The sequence below is a fragment of the Chionomys nivalis genome, chromosome 3, assembly GCF_950005125.1.
Source record: "Chionomys nivalis chromosome 3, mChiNiv1.1, whole genome shotgun sequence".
In the NCBI taxonomy this organism is placed as follows: Eukaryota; Metazoa; Chordata; class Mammalia; order Rodentia; family Cricetidae; genus Chionomys; species Chionomys nivalis.
The window spans coordinates 76223105-76239440 of NC_080088.1; the positions used below are offsets into that span (position 1 = coordinate 76223105).

Here is a 16336-nt window from a genome sequence, read left to right on the forward strand (position 1 = left end):
GGCCAGAGAGATGGGTGTGCCTTGGGCTGCAGGTGCACTTCTAAGAGAATGCTGTGCTGAGCAAGATGCTTCTTCAGTGACTTTGACTTTGCTCTTTACAAGCCTGACTGACATGTCCTCCTTCCAAGTTTGTCCCAAAAACTTGGTCTCCCTAGACTGCCACCTGAGCAGTCTGGCTCTAACTCCCCAGGGTCTGTGCTGCCTACAGTTCAAAGGTGTGTCCAGGACAACCATCACATACTGGCTAGTAGAATAGAAATTTGCTTACATTCTCGGTACCGCTACACTTCTGGTGCTTCCCTGAGCTTAGAGATGTGTGCTTGACCGTGTCCTTGAGCACCACCACACATCTGGGTTCTTTGAAGGGGCCTCACCTCTGGCCCACTCCCTGAGGCTGCACACACCCACACCTACCATGCACTGCAGTTCTTGTTGCAATTATCTTGTCTGTTGTCCCTCTGTCCTCAAAGATGATTGCTGAAGCCTTGGCCCAAGGCGGGATGCACGTAAGAGCTCGGTTCCCGCCCACCTCCACCATGTCTGCTGGCCCGTCAAGCTCCATCTCTTTGGGCGGACAGCCCACAGCACAGGTATTTACGGATTGGGCTTTGTATAGGGCTCAGCCCGGAAGCTTGGGTTTCCTCTGCGCCCCTTCATGAAGCACATCTTCTTTCATTGTCCGTGACTTCCTTCATGGTGGCTTTCAGAGCAGTGAAACAAGTGGTAAACTTTGTTTGAGGCCAAGCTCTACTGGTCTGTCTTTCTTTCCTTCAAGACAGGGCGGCCTGTGTAGTTACCTGCTAGATGCCTCCAGCAGGGCGGTGTGTAGTTACCTGCTAGATGCCTCTGACAGGGCGGCCTGTGTAGTTAACTACTCGATGCCTCTGTGTTGTCCTGGCTGTCCTGGAACTCACTCTGACCTTGAATTCAGAGAGCTGCCTGCCTTTGCCTATGCCTTTCAAGTGCTGGGACTACAGGCATGTCTCAGCGTGCTCAGCTCATACTGATTTTCCTGAGGGGTGTTTTCTTTACTTTACAATGGGCATATTGCTTTTGTTTTCATGGTAAAGTAAAACAGAAGACATGGGCTGGGGATGCAGTCAAGTTGGCAGAGGACTTGCCTAGCATGCACAAGGCCCTGTGTTTGATTGCCAAGCTACATGTATACAACTGAGTCTGTCTGGCAGCATTTCTGGAACTCTTGACATGAGTTTGAAGCCAATCTGAGCTATATGAGACGTGATCTCAAAAGAAGACAGTGTGGCTTCCTAGGGCTCTGCTGTGCAATGCTGTGCACTATGTGTTAGGTTTCCACCGAGCATCCAGATCCTCAGTAGTGTCGGTCACATTTTAAGCACTCACTGACATTGAGTTGTATGGTCCAGATCACTGCGGACAGCCACCATGGGCAAACGTTTTGCTGGTCCAGAATATTATAGAGTTAGCTGGGAGGAGTCATTGCCATATAGAAACCTAGTGGACTCCACTCTGCACCTGATGATTTCATGGACATAGGCTGTGCACATGTCCCCCACCTGTGTATTCCTTTGTGTACGGCATTGTGTGAAGATGATGAGAGCAGAGTGCCTGAGTGTGCCTTCATCACAGGGCTTTCCATGTGAGTGAGTTTATTGTAGGGAACCTGATAACTGAAAGAACTTTACAATTAATTCCTTTTCCTACAAAGGAAAATGTATCTATAATTCTAGCAGATGGAATTCCTGCCTTGCCTGAGGTCCCACACGCAGGAACTGCACATAGTCATGGGACAGTTGTGTAGTTTCCTTCAGAGGTGCAGAGGCCTCTTGCTCAGTGTGCGTTGAGTTCACAGAGCCAGGTGGAGTTGTGGAGATAGATGACTTAACAGAGGACTCTGTGGAAACTAAAGGTCCCCAACATTTTGAGGGTGTAATGTATGCCAGATCTTGAGCAAGGTTCTTCGTGTGTAAAATCATGTTAGCTTTCACCGTGGACAAGTGGGAAGGAGCAGAAGGTAGCGTGCTGAGGATCAGGACTCAAGTCCTGTCAGTAGACTCTCCTAGGAACCCTTAGCCCTGCTTTTGTTGCTGCTCTGACAGCCTTGTTCTCTCTCTCTCTCCTGTCTGTGCATCTCTTGGACTGGGTTCTGGCCTGGGCCTTATCCTGCCTCTGTCTCCTACTGTGAACTGAGTGGTTCTTAGGATCTATAGTGCTTCCTAAACCCAGAAGGCAAGGAAGTTCATTGGAGGAAAGGAAAGAGAGAAAAATAGATAAAAATAGATAAAAGGTACTTGAAAAAGTTTGGGCCACTTTCATAGAACACTATGGCTTGATTGACTGAGCCATCACTGTTAGATACCAGCTTAAGTCTACCCAGACTTATTGATTGTCCTGTGAGGTCCTAGCAGGTGGGGACATGTCCATGCAGCTCTTTGCTAGTGTGCCGGAGACAAATGCATCAGCTGTAGGAGTCTGGAGCAGTACAGTGTGGCCAGAGCATCTAAGACAAGGTTGTGCTTTGCTTTGCTTTGCTTTGATTTTTTTGTTTTGTTTATTTTATTTTACTGGTTTTTTGAGACAGGGTTTCTCTGTGTACTGGAACTCACTCTGTAGCTGACCTTGAACTCAGAGATCTTCCTGACTCTGTCTCCCAAGTGTTGGGATTAAAGGCATGTGCCACCATGGCCCAGCTGGCTTGATTTTTTTTTTTTTTTTTTTTTTTTTTTTTTTAGCACATTCATTTTTGCTTGCCTCCTCAGAGGATAAAAGCTCTGAGAGTACTTACGGGAGAGAATCAGTGGAGAAAAGGCTGCAGGCTGCCTTCTGCCATACAACAGCATAGCTGTCTGATTTCAGCCCTTCCTTCCCGTCATCACCAGGGCCAAGCCAGCAGCATCCTCATTGCCTGTCTGTGAAACATGGTGAATGTAAGCAAGCAGACCATGACAAGAGCTCCTTGCTTCTCTGGAGTGGGACTCCATGTTCATGTTCAGTACTGGGTCAGGAGCAAGGGCAGTTTTAAGTGCTAGGCAGGTATAGGATCCAGAAAGGAGCAGAATCACGGTGCCTGCCTGTCTCAAGGTTCTCTGTGGCCCTTTGAATTGACCCCCATCCCCAGCTGTGGTTCCTCTGGCCTCCTGGGTTTGTTTTGTTTTTTTGTCAGTCTACCCAGATTCTTCCTTCTGACCCAATCATGCTATATAGTTCCCACATGATCTACCTAGCAGACTGTCACCATTGCTGAAGCCCCATGTTTACGGTGCCTGGCCTTTCCCTGAGCAAGTCACCTGACTGGTTGCCGTGTTCCTGCCTATAACATGCAAGTGACAGATGGTGTACAAGGGTCTGTCAGAAGCTCTTCCTCAGGTGCCACCCGGACTTTTGTTAGCACCTGTGACATGTCCATGCCTGGGCTAAGAATGTGTTCATGTCCCATTGCCCGCCCCTTCCCTGATAGCAGAAGCCCCAAGAACAGCAGCTCCCCTCTGGTTCTTCCCCACATCCTTGCTCCTTGCTAGGTCACTTCTGGCTATAGATGCTTTTTGGGCTGCTCCTTTGTACCAGGGATATCTGTGATGACTAAGACTTGAACAACTTGGCACTGACTCCTAGAAGGTTCTAGGGGCTGGAGTTTCCAGATCATGGAGGTGAAAGGGCATCCTTGGTTTGTTTCCCTTCCTATTAGAAATCTTTCCCTGCCTCCCATCCTCTGGGGCCTGCCAGCTACCCTGGCCTGGGGCAGCCAAAGAATCCAGGTTGACCCCATACTTGGTCTCCTGGAAGTCCCAGAGCTGGTAAAACCCTGGTGAGGTTTGCTGGGGCACATGCTGCTTATGTGGGTCTGGAAGAGTCTCGTGAGCATAGGCTGGGTGCAGCCTGGACTGTGTTAGGGGAAGAGAATCATGACACTGATGTCCAGGCTTCCCAACAGGGAAGAGACCCTCTTGTTCCCAAAGGCATGACCCTTTGGCTGGGCTCTGCAGGTTTTACCTGTCCCCTGTGCTCCTCTGATTATTGTTCCTTCATGTCTTAGACCACTGCCTCTTGTCTTGGGGCAGAGGGTGTCAAAGTGTGTGTCCTGTGCTCAAGTGTGAGTGTTAAGGTAGGACATGAACTGTGAGATTTCCTACTTTGTAGCCCTGTTCAGTCCTGTGACCCTCAGGGTGCCTAACTGTCCCATGTAGTATGCCTGAGCCAAGGAACAGCTACCAGGAATAGCCGCTGCAGCAGTATCAAGTGTGGGTAGGCAGTTGGCACAGAGAAAGGGAAGGGATTTCAGGGTCTCTTGGGAACATGTATGGAAGCCCAGGCCAATAGGGCAGGGCTCGAACTACAACCTTTTTTTGTACCCTTTGTAGTCTTCCTGGAACTGTGTGGTTCTGGGACTTTGATAGGACATGGGTTGATTCCAAGCAGGTTTTATGGTCTGGGTGACATGTGCCTGCCCTGGTATCCATGGATTCCTAATGCATCCAGCACCATAGCTGTGCTGGATGCTCTAGCGAGACCTGCATGTTGTCTGCCGAACTCAACTCTGACCTCCTTAAGTCAGGGTGAATCTCTGCTCAGAGGAAGACTGATGTGACTGCCCAGCAGCCAGATGCCTGACTTTGCTCTCCTGCTCCCCACTGTGCAGGGGTTTCTTGGTCACAGAGTGACATCATTGTCTGGGCCACCCTTTTTTTCATTGAGATTTTAACTATGTTTTTGTGTGTGCTTCTCTGTGGGGGTTAGTGCATGTGAGGGCAATGCCCACAGAACCAGAAGGCAGCATTGGGTCCTTGAGCTGGAATTATAGATGGTTGTGAGCTACTCCAGGAGGTCTCTAGAAACTAAACTTGGGTCTGAGAGCTTAGTCAGCGGCTCTGAGATGCCAAGCAGCTAGTGGTGGTGCAGTCAGCCCTGTGTCTGTTGTCCGAATGTGCGCTGACAGCAGAGGGCAGCCACTTTGTGGGCAGAGCCAGGCCTCTGAGCCCAGGGATCTCTGATACTCATCCCTTCAAGTGGGCTCTGCCAGGCTAGCCAGAGGTGCTGTGGAGTCAGTGTAGTGCTGCTTACAGATATGCACATGACTCCTTGGCCACCCATCTCACCCCAGTTAAGATGGGGTGAGGCGGCAGCATCTGCACAAGTCACAGCCACTTCGTTCAAGACCTTGTCCTTGGAGCTAGAGTCAGAAAGGAAGACTCAGGGAGGCACACAGGAAGACTGTCTCCATAGGCTAGCAAAGAACCGTCTTTACTGATCCTCAGAGAAGTGTTTCCTAGGTTAGGCAGAGCAAAAGGCCTTTCTAGGCTCCCTCCTTACACACAAATGCTTGAGAAACAAGTCGTTACCACAGCTATGCCAGCCCAAAAACCTGAAATCCTCATGGGCCTCCTCCAAGGAGCCAGGCTGCCCACCTGGCCTTCTTCCACCTTCTTGGATACCATGTGTTGTATGCACCCAGAGGTGAGGCTTGTGCCTGAGTGTATAGCATCTTGAAGAAAATAAAAAGGGTGTATAAGATGAGAGGTCGGACCAGTGGGTGCTTTGGGAAGGGTGCATGTATAGCATGGAGCTGGCTAAGTCTCTCCACTTCCAGGTCAGCCAAAGCAGCCTCACCATGCTGTCCTCACCATCACCGGGCCAGCAGGTGCAGACCCCACAGTCGATGCCCCCTCCTCCACAGCCCTCCCCACAACCTGGCTCACAGCCCAACTCCAATGTCAGGTAGGCTGGTGGGGGTGCACACATGCTTCATCCTCCCTTCACCCCTTTTGACCTGGCTGGCATGGTGTTCTGGGCTCAGACCTGCTTTTATTCACTTGGCTGCAGCTCCGGCCCTGCCCCATCCCCCAGCAGCTTCCTGCCTAGCCCCTCACCACAGCCTTCTCAGAGCCCAGTGACAGCACGCACCCCACAGAACTTCAGCGTCCCCTCCCCTGGACCTTTAAACACCCCTGGTAAGTTGGGCTTGGGATGGGTGGACAGCTCTACAAAGCGCCTAATACCCCTTCCCCTCCCAAGGTCTCAAGTTGTGTAAAGGTCTCATGGGACCCCCAGACCTGTTGTGACACCTGCCCCACAGGTTGTAGCCATCCATCTTCCCCATCCTGTCCTTTGCAGTGAACCCCAGCTCTGTCATGAGCCCAGCTGGCTCCAGCCAGGCTGAAGAACAACAGTATCTGGACAAGCTGAAGCAGTTGTCCAAGTACATTGAGCCCCTGCGACGCATGATCAACAAGATCGACAAGAATGAAGGTAGGCTGGCCCAGGCCAGGACGGGGCCGGGACATGCAGGGCCTGTTTCTTAGTGTCCCCTTCCTTTCCTAGACAGAAAAAAGGACCTCAGTAAGATGAAGAGCCTGCTGGACATTCTCACTGACCCCTCTAAGCGGTGAGCACTGCTCTAGAACTTTGGGAGGGACTGTGTTGTACCACAACTCACAGAGTCCCCAAGACTTGGTGACAGTGTGGGCTTAACAAAGGGTCCAGCAGCTCTGTGGACCATGCCTGAAGCAAGGATGACTTCACAAGTAGGTGTGTGCTGAAGCTTCAATCCTGCCTGCTGTCCCAGCACCCACCTTTCAACCCTGCCCAAGGCTTCGTGGGCCTCACACTTCCTCCTATGGCTGTCATAGCCTGCCTGGTTCATGGGACACTATCCTAGGTCCTGGTTTGTAGTGGCCCACCTGCAGCTACCCATGACGGCTGAGTCTGCCTTTGGACTCTTCCTAACTTGCCAGTAGCCTTTGGCAGACTGCTGCGTCTCACCCCATGTGCTGTGGGCCCAGCTGCAGCTGTGTGCACTGATTGTAAAGACGAGCCCAAATGAGGCCTATTAGAAGCTCGTGGATGACATTGGGCTGCCAGGCTTCCACCGCCTATGCCCACCAGCCATAGGGTACAGTTAATGGCAGTGTTGAGGACTACGGTGTCCGTGGGTATGTCTGCACACCAACTGAGGTGTCACAGCCCTGCCTGACTTCAGGAGGACTCTTCCAGTTGTCTGGCAGTCACTGCTGGGTAAGGCCTGCTGGAGCTACGCAGTCCTCCAGGCCCTCTTAGGTTAGAGCCCTTCAAGCCACAGGGCCAAGATTGCACAAGAGCTGGCCCAGATGAGACTGAGTCCTGCCGGGTCTGTTCTGGAAGACGCTAGTGGGCTGGGAGTCCTGTGATGGCTTCCAGTGGCCGAGGCCCCAGAGACTACCTGAATGGTGGTCAGGACCAGCCTCCAAGAGTTGCCTGCCCTAGCCCTCCAGCAGAGTATCAGATCATGTGTCCTCTCCTTAGGTGTCCCCTGAAGACCTTGCAGAAGTGTGAGATTGCCCTGGAGAAACTCAAGAATGACATGGCAGTGGTGAGTGGAGCCCGAGGGTCAGAAGTTAGTGCTCTCAAGGAACCCTACTTCATCTGGAAATTCTACCCAGGGAGCAAGGAGGGCAGAAGTCACTCTCAGAGCCCAATCCTTCCTTCTACCCCCTGTGTTTGCTAGTTCTGTTCAGGCCCTGCCCTAAGGATGTGGGCACTGGGGTGGGAATGAGGCTGCAGGCTAGAATGCATTCAGAATCAGCCACCATTGTCTGCACTCTGTCTGGTAGAGGCTATGGGGAGGACCCTGGAGTCTGGAAGACTCTTCAAAATGATGAGGCTTTGAGCCCAGGCCACTGATCCTTTCTGTCTTGTCTCTAGCCCACACCCCCACCACCCCCAGTTCTTCCAACCAAACAGCAGGACCTGTGCCAGCCACTCCTAGATGCAGTCCTGGCCAACATCCGTTCACCTGTCTTCAACCACTCCCTGTACCGCACATTCGTGCCCGCCATGATGGCCATCCATGGCCCACCTATTGTGTATGTACACCCGGGTTGGGCCTCGCGATAAACAGCAGCCAGAAGCTGTGTAGCATCTGCATAATACTTCAGTCCCCCCTCCAGGTCCCCAGTGGTGTGTTCCCGGAAGCGCAGATTTGAGGAGGATGAGCGGCAGAGCATCCCCAATGTGCTGCAAGGTGAAGTGGCCAGGTTGGACCCCAAGTTCCTGGTAAACTTGGACCCTTCTCACTGTAGCAACAATGGCGCTGTCCACCTGATCTGCAAGCTGGGTGAGTGTCCAGGGGTGTGGGTGTGGTGGTTTGCCATCTCCAGGGCCTTCAAGCTACACACATGCTCACACGGCCTGCCACACTGCAGCTCTAGCCTCACCTCTCATTCCCTGTCCCAACTCCCCAGCTCCCCCCAGCACCTGAGTCCATGCGTTCAATCCTTCTCCACCAAAGCAGGGATGAGGTGAGCAGGGTTGTGTCGGCTCGCCAGGCTGTCAGCTGGTTCACATGTGCAGTTCTTGTGTTCCAGATGACAAGGACCTCCCTAGTGTGCCACCACTGGAGCTCAGTGTGCCTGCTGACTACCCTGCTCAGAGCCCGATGTGGATCGACCGTCAGTGGCAGTATGGTGGGTGAACCTAGAAAAACCATTGGAGACCCAAGGCAGGCAGGATCATCTCTGCACATCCAGGGTCCCTATACAGCGGAAAGATACCTCCCATCTCCCCAGTAGGCAGGGTAGGCTGGACCACAGTTGCCTGGAGAAAGAAGGGCCACTGTGTCCTTTGCCCCTTGCCATCAGTTTCAGGGCACCTGTCAAGTGGGGGAGGGCAGTCAAGTTCATGGTATTCCTCTGGAGCTCTACAAGGTGACCCAGGGCCACCAGCAGCAGTTCATGTATCTCTGTCTGTGTGATCAGGCTCCAGAGAGAGCCCCTTGGGTGGAATAATCCCTAAGGCTCTGCTGGCACACAGCAGGGACTGTCTGGGGCTCCATACAAATTCCAGTTCTTAGCACAGGAGACTAAGAGGTGGCATCCCTTCCCGGAAGTGACGCAAGAGCTGGCTCAGGGGCTGCTGCCTTGCCAGGCCCGGCACTCATGGTTGCTGCTGTGTTGCAGATGCCAACCCCTTTCTGCAGTCAGTGCACCGGTGCATGACCTCCAGGCTGCTGCAGCTTCCCGACAAGCACTCTGTCACAGCCCTGCTCAACACCTGGGCCCAGAGCATCCACCAGGCCTGCCTCTCAGCTGCCTAGCAAGCTGAACTTGAGGACCAGCGGCAGCCCCTGCTGCGGAGTTCACATCACTACCATATGTTACTGGGGGTTGGCTTCCTAGAGGGCCTGGCTTAGGCTAGCTTTCCTGCTTTTCCTTCTGTCTTGGGACTGTCAGATGTTTCCCCATGCTTGTGCAGTATTGACCAGGGAGCTGTGGAGCTGGCTGCATGAGGGCCTGGGATGTTCCCAGGAAGGCTTTCCATTGATTTCTTCCAGAAGTCAGGCCCAACACTTCCTACAGCCATGCTTCCTACAGCCTTCCTGGACTCCGTGTCCACTGAGCAGCATGAGAACTCAGGTCCCATCTAAGCGTCTGTCACAGTACATTGTACTTGTGTCTGGAGAATGTTGAGGACATAGGAAACTCTCACTATACACACAGTTCTCCAGTCACAGTGTGGGGTTCAGGTTGTGCCTCATAAGGTACATGGACACCTCACTATTAATACTTCTGAATCTAGGGCCCAGGTTTCAGTTTGAAGGAAAGGCCAGTAAGGCAGCGGCAGCAGCAGGTTCTCTGCTGCTAGCAGGACCTCAGCTTTATGGATCTCCTCAGTGCTGTGAGAAGGACCAGCTGGGGCGGGGGCTGCCCCTGACATTCCTATGCCACTCTTGGGTGAAGGGCCTTTGTCAGTGCTGTGAGACATGAGCGGCTGGTCAGATACTGTCATTGGGACCCACAGCCTCAGAACACCGTATTATTATCTGTACCGCCACCAGGAGCATGGGCTTCCTTCAGAACGCTGCCCTAAGGCACTTGCCACGCTGGGCTGTAATGGGTAGCGCTCTGGTGAAAAGAAATTCCCCCTTTTTATATGTGCACTACTCTGTTATATGATTCTTATAATAAATTTATTATTCCTGTGTTTGTCAGGAGTTTACTGTGTCTACCTTTTGTGAGTCTGGGCCCACTGGCAGGGGTACTATCCATCTTAGGATCCTTGGACCTCATCTACTTCCTGACATCGCCTCCTGATTCAGGCCCTGGTCTAGTTTACTGAGATTAATGTAAGGGTGGGTAGTGGAGGGGTGAGGCTCTGATGCTGGGTAGGAGTAGGCGCAGGCTGGCCACTTCCGGGTGGCAGCTGCTGGCCTGAGGTAGAGTGTGAGCTGGAGAAGACAGTTTTCCCTCCAGCAGATGAGCCCAGCATGATTGGTGTCCAGGCAGCCAGGACAGTGTTCTCGGTCATGCCCATGTACCTAGAAGGCAGCCCGCAGGCCAGTCAAGGAAGGAAGCCAGCTGGCCCCAAGATGCTGTGAGACAGTTCTGGTGCACAGCACCCCAGGCTGTGCCAGTTCTGGCTGCCTAGATGGGGCAGGCACTTCCAGAGCAGCAGGGACACCTGACATCTGTGAGGAAAGAAGCTTAGGACTTGGAGAAACAGTTTTATTTTCAGTCAGTGGGTAGTGGAATAACATTTTATAATGTGCTTTTGCATAGATGCAGGAATAGTAAAATAATAGAGAAAATAGACAGTTTCCCCAATTCCGAGAACAAGTACTTTATCTGTCATGGGTTCTGTCTGTCTTGGAATTTCGTGTGGCTGAAAAGTAGGGCTGATGTGAACCACTATCAAGAGAGGATGGCCGGCCCCCAGGGCGCCGGCCCAGCAGCACGGAGCGATGCAGCCGCCGGCTCTGCACTACTTGCAGCCTTTTCTGCCGCTCAGCAAAGTTGGTTTTCAGGCTTTGCTTCAGTGCAGGCAGGATGGCACGCTCTGTTGCAGGCATTGGGCTCAGAATTAGGCTGGGTGGAGGAAAGCATGGTCAGGGCAGGCATCTGCCAGCTGCCTCACGGTACCCTGAACCAGTCGCTGGGCTAGGAGCAGGGCCTGCCTGGCTTTAACTCTGGACACTCTACCCTCCTGTCCCTGGGGGCACCCACTCCCTCTGCCTGGGACTTACCACTTCTTAGAGAGGCCCTTGGCGGTGACCTTGGGGAACTGCATGGACTCCTGGTCCCTGGGAAAGAAAGTTAGCCATGATGCCCACACCTCATCTGTGCTGGGGCAGGGCACCGGGCACAAGGCACTCACTTTGGAGAGCCCAGCCCAACCTCCTCAGCTGCAGCTTTGGGCCTTTGGTTCCCTTCCAGGAGTGACTTGAGGTGCTGTAACTGAAAAGCAGGGAGAGGCATGGTGGGTACAGTGTCCCATACCACTGGCGTGCAGGGTCATATGCCTGCCCAGGGCCTCACCTCCTGAGCCTGCAGGAGGTTGGCGTTCCACAGCTGACGGATGACCACCTCACACTGCTGCACTGTGGTGGGCTTGCGCAGGCACGGGGGCAGGCCCAGTACGGAGGCCATCCCTGTTCCTTGCCTGCCATGGCTGCCCCCCACCAACGTGGCCCCTGAATTGGAAGCCTCTGCATCCTCGTCTCTGAAACATTACAGCAGCACAGAGGCGACCTGTGGGAATGGTCTAGCCACCCACCCACAGCCTCCCTGCCTGCCAGCGTGGAAGAGGCCGGGCTCCATTGCCCACTAGCCAGGGTGCTCCGGAGCCAGCTGTGACCCAGGTCTGTCTCTTTTGCCTTGTTGAGGGAGCAACTAGCTAGCTGCCAGGTAACCTCATCCCACATGTTTCTTGACCATAGTAGTTCCAGGAATTGGGGCTTCAGAGGAGGCAGATCCTGACTACTGGGAAAACTGGAGTCCCAGAGTTGGCTCTTGCTCTGCTCTGCTAACCCATGTCTCCCAAAGGCAAACTGATCAGACAGACGCCAGCTCCAATCTTGTCAGGCACAGGAATCCTACTCAGTGTTCTTGGTAAAAACAGACTGATAGCCAGGTGTGGTGGCTCACACCTGTAATCCTCATACACATGAGGCAGATCCCGGGAAAGGCCTACAGGGTAAGTTCCAAGCCAGCCAGATCTGCATATCAAGACCCTTGTCCCTGGGGACCCCACCCTCCCTCCTGGCAAACTAATTAGGCCAAATCACTTTCTGTCTCTTCTCTGAGAAAATAGCAATTTAGGGGTTTCCACTGGTCCCCTGTAGGTGAGGTCAACCAGGGGTCTCTGCAGGACCCCCAGGGGAGAGAAGAAAGTAGAGGCCAGTAGAACTGCTAGCAACCTGGCGGCTGCCTGCTCCCTGGAGCCCATTTTCATGGAAATGGAATCAGGTCTATGGAGATGCTGGTCCCAGGGTGGAAACCTATTAAGGGTAAGCTTGGGGCCCTTGGGGTGCAGGCCTGGTCCTCGGGTGCAAGCAGGCCTTACTTGGCCTGTCCCTGCACCCCAGAGGCCTTGTCCAGCTTGCTGCTGTGGAACAGGGCAGCACTGCTGAGTGACTGCTCTTCCAGCTCTGTCTTTTGGAGGGCGTCAGACTTCAGCTCTTGCTTCTTGAAGGAGCTGGGCTGGGGCTTGGTCTTGCCTTGAGAGCTGGCTGCAGGGCACACCAACAGGGCCATCACAAAAGGCCTTAGAAGCCACCGACCCATTCTCTAGGATCAACCAATGGACCCAAGTAGCCCTGACCCTGCATCAGTTTCCTCCGCTGTCCTGAAGAGAGGGAAGGAATAAAGTTGGGAGGGTGAAGCCTGAGGTAGCGCCTGCTGAACGTGCCAGGTTAGTCACGTGGAGGACGCTGGCTTCCGTTTTGGGGTAGAAGAAACTAGATGCCTGGGGTCTGGCCTGCGTGCGTTCATTCACCCGGGGCTGCTGCTATGAAGCTGGCTAGCCTCCTATAGAAGGTGATGTAAGAAGAGGCTCTGTATTTTGTCTGGGCAGAGGCTGGGGGCTATGGGTGGAGCACATACCACCCTCCCAGAAGGAAACAGACTGGGTATGTGAATTCCTCTGTTAATGACACAGCTACTCACTACCCCAAAGGGTGGGCCTGCTACAGCATCTGGCTATGCCACACTGACAGCCAGGCTTCGTCCTCCTAGGGAGCCTCACCTCAAGGACTCCTGTCCCACAGACCCTTTTACAGGGTGTTTCTGTACATAGGATACTGGGGCTGCCCCCTTTGCTAAAGACAAGGATTTTCAACTCTCTAGGCAGCACGACCCACTGACTGTCCAGCCTGGGGTCCTGGCTCACCGGATGCTGTGGAGTTGGAGGCAGACTTGTTGGACTGAAGACTGGATGTAGAGAGACTGCCTGTGGAGAAGACGCAGGGCTCAGCCGGAGAACCCGCTTCTGGCAGGGCTGTGTCCCACACTTCCTTATGGTAGCTACACACCTAGGTGAGCCCCCACAGGAGCAGTCACCCCAGGCTTCTGCAGGGGCCAGCTGCCAAGCAGAAGTCCTGTGATCAAAGAAGCAGTAGGCCCTAAGGCAGGTCTTGGATCAAGCATGGCCTCTGCTTCCACCTCTATGTCCTGCCGGGGCCGGGCCACCAGCTTGGGCTGCACTGGGTTCATAACAGGTCATCCTGCCCTGTTGAAGAGCCCTCCTATTCTCTGCATGCCTTCACAAAGAGGAAGCCTGGGCATGCCAGGACTGGGATATTTATTTCCAAGCAGACATCTTTAACAATCAGATTACCAAATGACCTGAAAGTTTATTAGGGGAGGGAACCTAGGAACTCAGCTGATGTGCCCTTGGGCTGTGCTATATTGGAGGACCAACAAGAAGAGCAAGCCACAGTGGGCAGGAGAAAGTGCTCTGGATACTGGCTAGTTCTCAGGCCCCTAAGGTTGCTGTGGAGATGGCAGGAAGGAGTCCCCAAAGGGAGTGTGCTGAGAGACACCTCACTCAAGTGTAAGGAAGCAGTGGCTTGGGGCTAGGGATCCAGGGGCAAGTATCACAGCAGCCATTGACCTACCAGGGTAATGAGGGTCAGGGGCTGCCATGGGGCTGCTCCAGTTGCAGGAGTTCGGCTCAGCAGCCGGAGCGCCTGCAACCTCCCTACTGTCCCTACTGCGCAGTTCCTACTCCTCATGCCTGTGGTGCTGAGAGCCAGCAAACCAGCTGTGGCTGGGGAAAGTGGCCCATACTGGTCCCCTTAAGTTAGCACGCAGGGCTCGGTGCTGCCACGTGGGCATGAGTGGTGCTTCCCAGCAAACAGCTGAGTCCTACCTTTTTTCTGAGGCTTCTCGTTCATGATTAGTTTGTAGTGAAGATCTGAAAGCAAGCAAAGACTCCTTATCACACCTACAATCTACAGCCACTCAGAGCAGAAGTGTGGCTCCTCTTTACATGGGTCCCACCAGAAATGCCTCTGGCTGATCCCTGTCATCCTCAGGCCAGCCTGGAACAGGGCTGCTGAAGTAAGACTGGATGGCTGGCCTTCCAGGGTCCCCTGGCAATGGTTAGTGGGGTATGACATGGGGCTGGTCCGTCAAAGCATAGAGAGGGAGTTCTAATGTAGTAGGATGCCCAGTGAAATCATCTTTGGCATTCCAGGTAGAAACAGTACCAGAAAGAGGGAGAAAACTGAGGCCACAGGTCCTGAGTGGGAGGAGTTGAGCAGCGCTAGCTAAGGTGTGAGGCAGAGCCAATAGCAGTCATGTCACACTGAGGCCTGAAGTTCTGGGTAGGCCAAGCCTCGGGGATGGGAAGCATGTAGGGTGCCTCGCCCCGGTTGGAAGGGATGCAAGGCAGTATCCAAGCAATCCCTGGCAAAGATCTGTATGTGTTTAGCTGGTGACCATTTACTCGCATTTGCTCTGCTGTTTTAACTTCCGCAACGGTTTTAAACATTGAGCTGGGCCGTACTCTGCGCTGGGCAGAGTGCACAGAAGGACCAGCATTTGCCTGGGCTGGTGGGCACAAACGAACCACACGAGGACTAACTAAGCCCTGTAGGCAAGCCCTACTAAAGAAAAGCCACCGACGTCCTTCCCCGCACCCGGAGACTATTCAGAGTTGATGGCCGCGGCATTCGGACTGTAAATGCCGGGCTAGCATCCAGAGGCTCACCCTTGTTCTCCCGCTTCAGGTGCTCGATCTCCTCGTGGAGTTTGACTAGCGTCTCCGAGTGCTGCTGCTGTAGGAACTGCAGGCTCTTCTCCAGGTCCAGGACCCGCTTCTGTGCCTCGCTGAGCCCGAGCGGAGCCTGCTGCGTCCCCGCGTGCTGCAGGCCGACAGGAGGGCGCGGGCGTGGGCGGGTCGCACTCCGGGAGCCTGGGGCCGCGGAACTGAGGGGCCGTGCCCCGGCCGCCACCCCTGCCCCGCTCATGAAGGCGCCTTCGCCACTCAGTACCCGCTGCGGGAGCCTGGCGCCCGGTCGCCGTGGGAACGGGCGCGCCGGAGAGGGCGGGGCGCGCCATGGGGCGGGGCCTGCGGCCGCGTTCTGTCCAGAGGAACGCGCCTGTCTCCCGAACTGTTTTGTGTGTGCGGGTGCGTGCTTTAGCATTTTAGCTAAACTCTGTCCTCCTTGCTAGCTGGTCAGGTCGGGGAGCCCCAGGATCCTCCCATCTCCCCGCCGCCCAGTGCTAAGATTCTGGGTGTGCGCCTTCCCTCCCCACTTCTCATGTGGGTGCTAGGGAACAAATTTAGGAACTCATACTGGGGCGGCAATCACTATACCTGCTGAGCCACCGCACTGATTTTTAAAGTTGGTCTTAGTCTTCCGCTTTAATAGCTTACTTTTAAACAACGATAGTTTTTAAAAATCTTCTAACACTCATGAAATCTTTGTGGGTGTAAGAAGAAAAAAGGGAGGGAGGGAGGGAGGGAGGGAGGGAGGGAGGGAGGGAGGGAGGGAGGGAGGGAGGGAGCTGCCTAAACCCGTACTTGAGAGGCGTCTAAAGAACAAGAGAGCCGGCACGCCTTTAATCCCAGCACTCTGGAGGCAGAGGCAGGCGGATCTCTGTGAGTTCGAGGCCAGCCTGGTCTACAAGAGCTAGTTCCAGGACAGGCACCAAAGCTACAGAGAAACCCTGTCTCGAAAAACAAAACAAACAAACAAACAAAAAAAAAAAAGAACAAAAGAGCCTTTTATTCCAGCACTGGGAAGCAAAGGCAGGAGGATCTTTGTGAGTTCAAGGTCAGCCTGGTTTACACAGTGAGTTCCAGGACAGCCAGGGTTACCTAGTGAGATCCTGTCTCGAAAAAAACAAAACAACTAACAATCTTTAACAAAAAACAAAAAGAGAGCTGTTTGAAGGAAGCATTTGCTTTTCTGTCCAGAGAACCCAGTTAGCAGGACCTGAAATAAGAAAGCCCAACTTCGTTTTACGCAAGTCTGTAGGAGTGCATACTATTGGTGTGCCATGCCCATAGAGGAGTGACCCCCAGAGCTGGAGCTACAGGCTCTCTGCAAGGGCAGGAAGCTCTCTTAACTGCTGGATCATCTCTCCAGCCTCACAGCAGGCAC

At 53.7% G+C, this 16336-nt stretch overlaps 2 protein-coding genes across 6 annotated transcripts in view; one reads left to right on the plus strand and one right to left on the minus strand.

Annotated features, from left to right (window-relative positions):
- The window catches only part of Med15 (mediator complex subunit 15), a 64520-nt gene extending 54588 nt beyond the window's left edge, over positions 1-9932 (plus strand). For 2 of the 5 annotated variants that reach the window (XM_057765025.1, XM_057765028.1), the window contains 10 exons: positions 471-590; positions 5564-5691; positions 5797-5924; positions 6088-6222; positions 6295-6358; positions 7255-7321; positions 7654-7814; positions 7899-8065; positions 8316-8414; positions 8907-9932. In XM_057765025.1, the coding sequence (XP_057621008.1) occupies positions 471-590; positions 5564-5691; positions 5797-5924; positions 6088-6222; positions 6295-6358; positions 7255-7321; positions 7654-7814; positions 7899-8065; positions 8316-8414; positions 8907-9043 (1206 nt within the window). In that variant the 3' untranslated portion in view covers positions 9044-9932. Of the gene's footprint in view, positions 1-470; positions 591-5563; positions 5692-5796; positions 5925-6087; positions 6223-6294; positions 6359-7254; positions 7322-7653; positions 7815-7898; positions 8066-8315; positions 8419-8906 lie in introns of all 5 variants that reach the window. The other 3 variants (XM_057765026.1, XM_057765027.1, XM_057765029.1) reach the window with 2 other exon arrangements.
- A 527-nt stretch (positions 9933-10459) lies between these two features.
- Positions 10460-15244, minus strand: LOC130871443 (coiled-coil domain-containing protein 74B-like). Its single transcript, XM_057764785.1, has 8 exons — positions 14938-15244; positions 14095-14139; positions 13114-13173; positions 12289-12454; positions 11262-11445; positions 11101-11180; positions 10970-11026; positions 10460-10811 (listed from the first exon to the last, which is right to left on the minus strand). Exons 1-8 carry the CDS (start codon positions 15194-15196, stop codon positions 10568-10570), a joined length of 1095 nt encoding a protein of 364 aa, XP_057620768.1. The 5' UTR covers positions 15197-15244; the 3' UTR covers positions 10460-10567.
- Positions 15245-16336: the final 1092 nt, after the last annotated feature.

Coding starts and splice junctions, on each gene's coding strand:
- LOC130871443 (XM_057764785.1), bottom strand. CDS start 15,196: ATGAGCGGGGCAGGGGTGGCGGCCGGGGCACGGCCCCTCAGTTCCGCG. Junction 11,446..12,288: donor GGGGTGCAGGGACAGGCCAA/GTAAGGCCTGCT, acceptor GTAATGTTTCAG/AGACGAGGATGCAGAGGCTT. Junction 11,181..11,261: donor ACCTCCTGCAGGCTCAGGAG/GTGAGGCCCTGG, acceptor CCTGCTTTTCAG/TTACAGCACCTCAAGTCACT.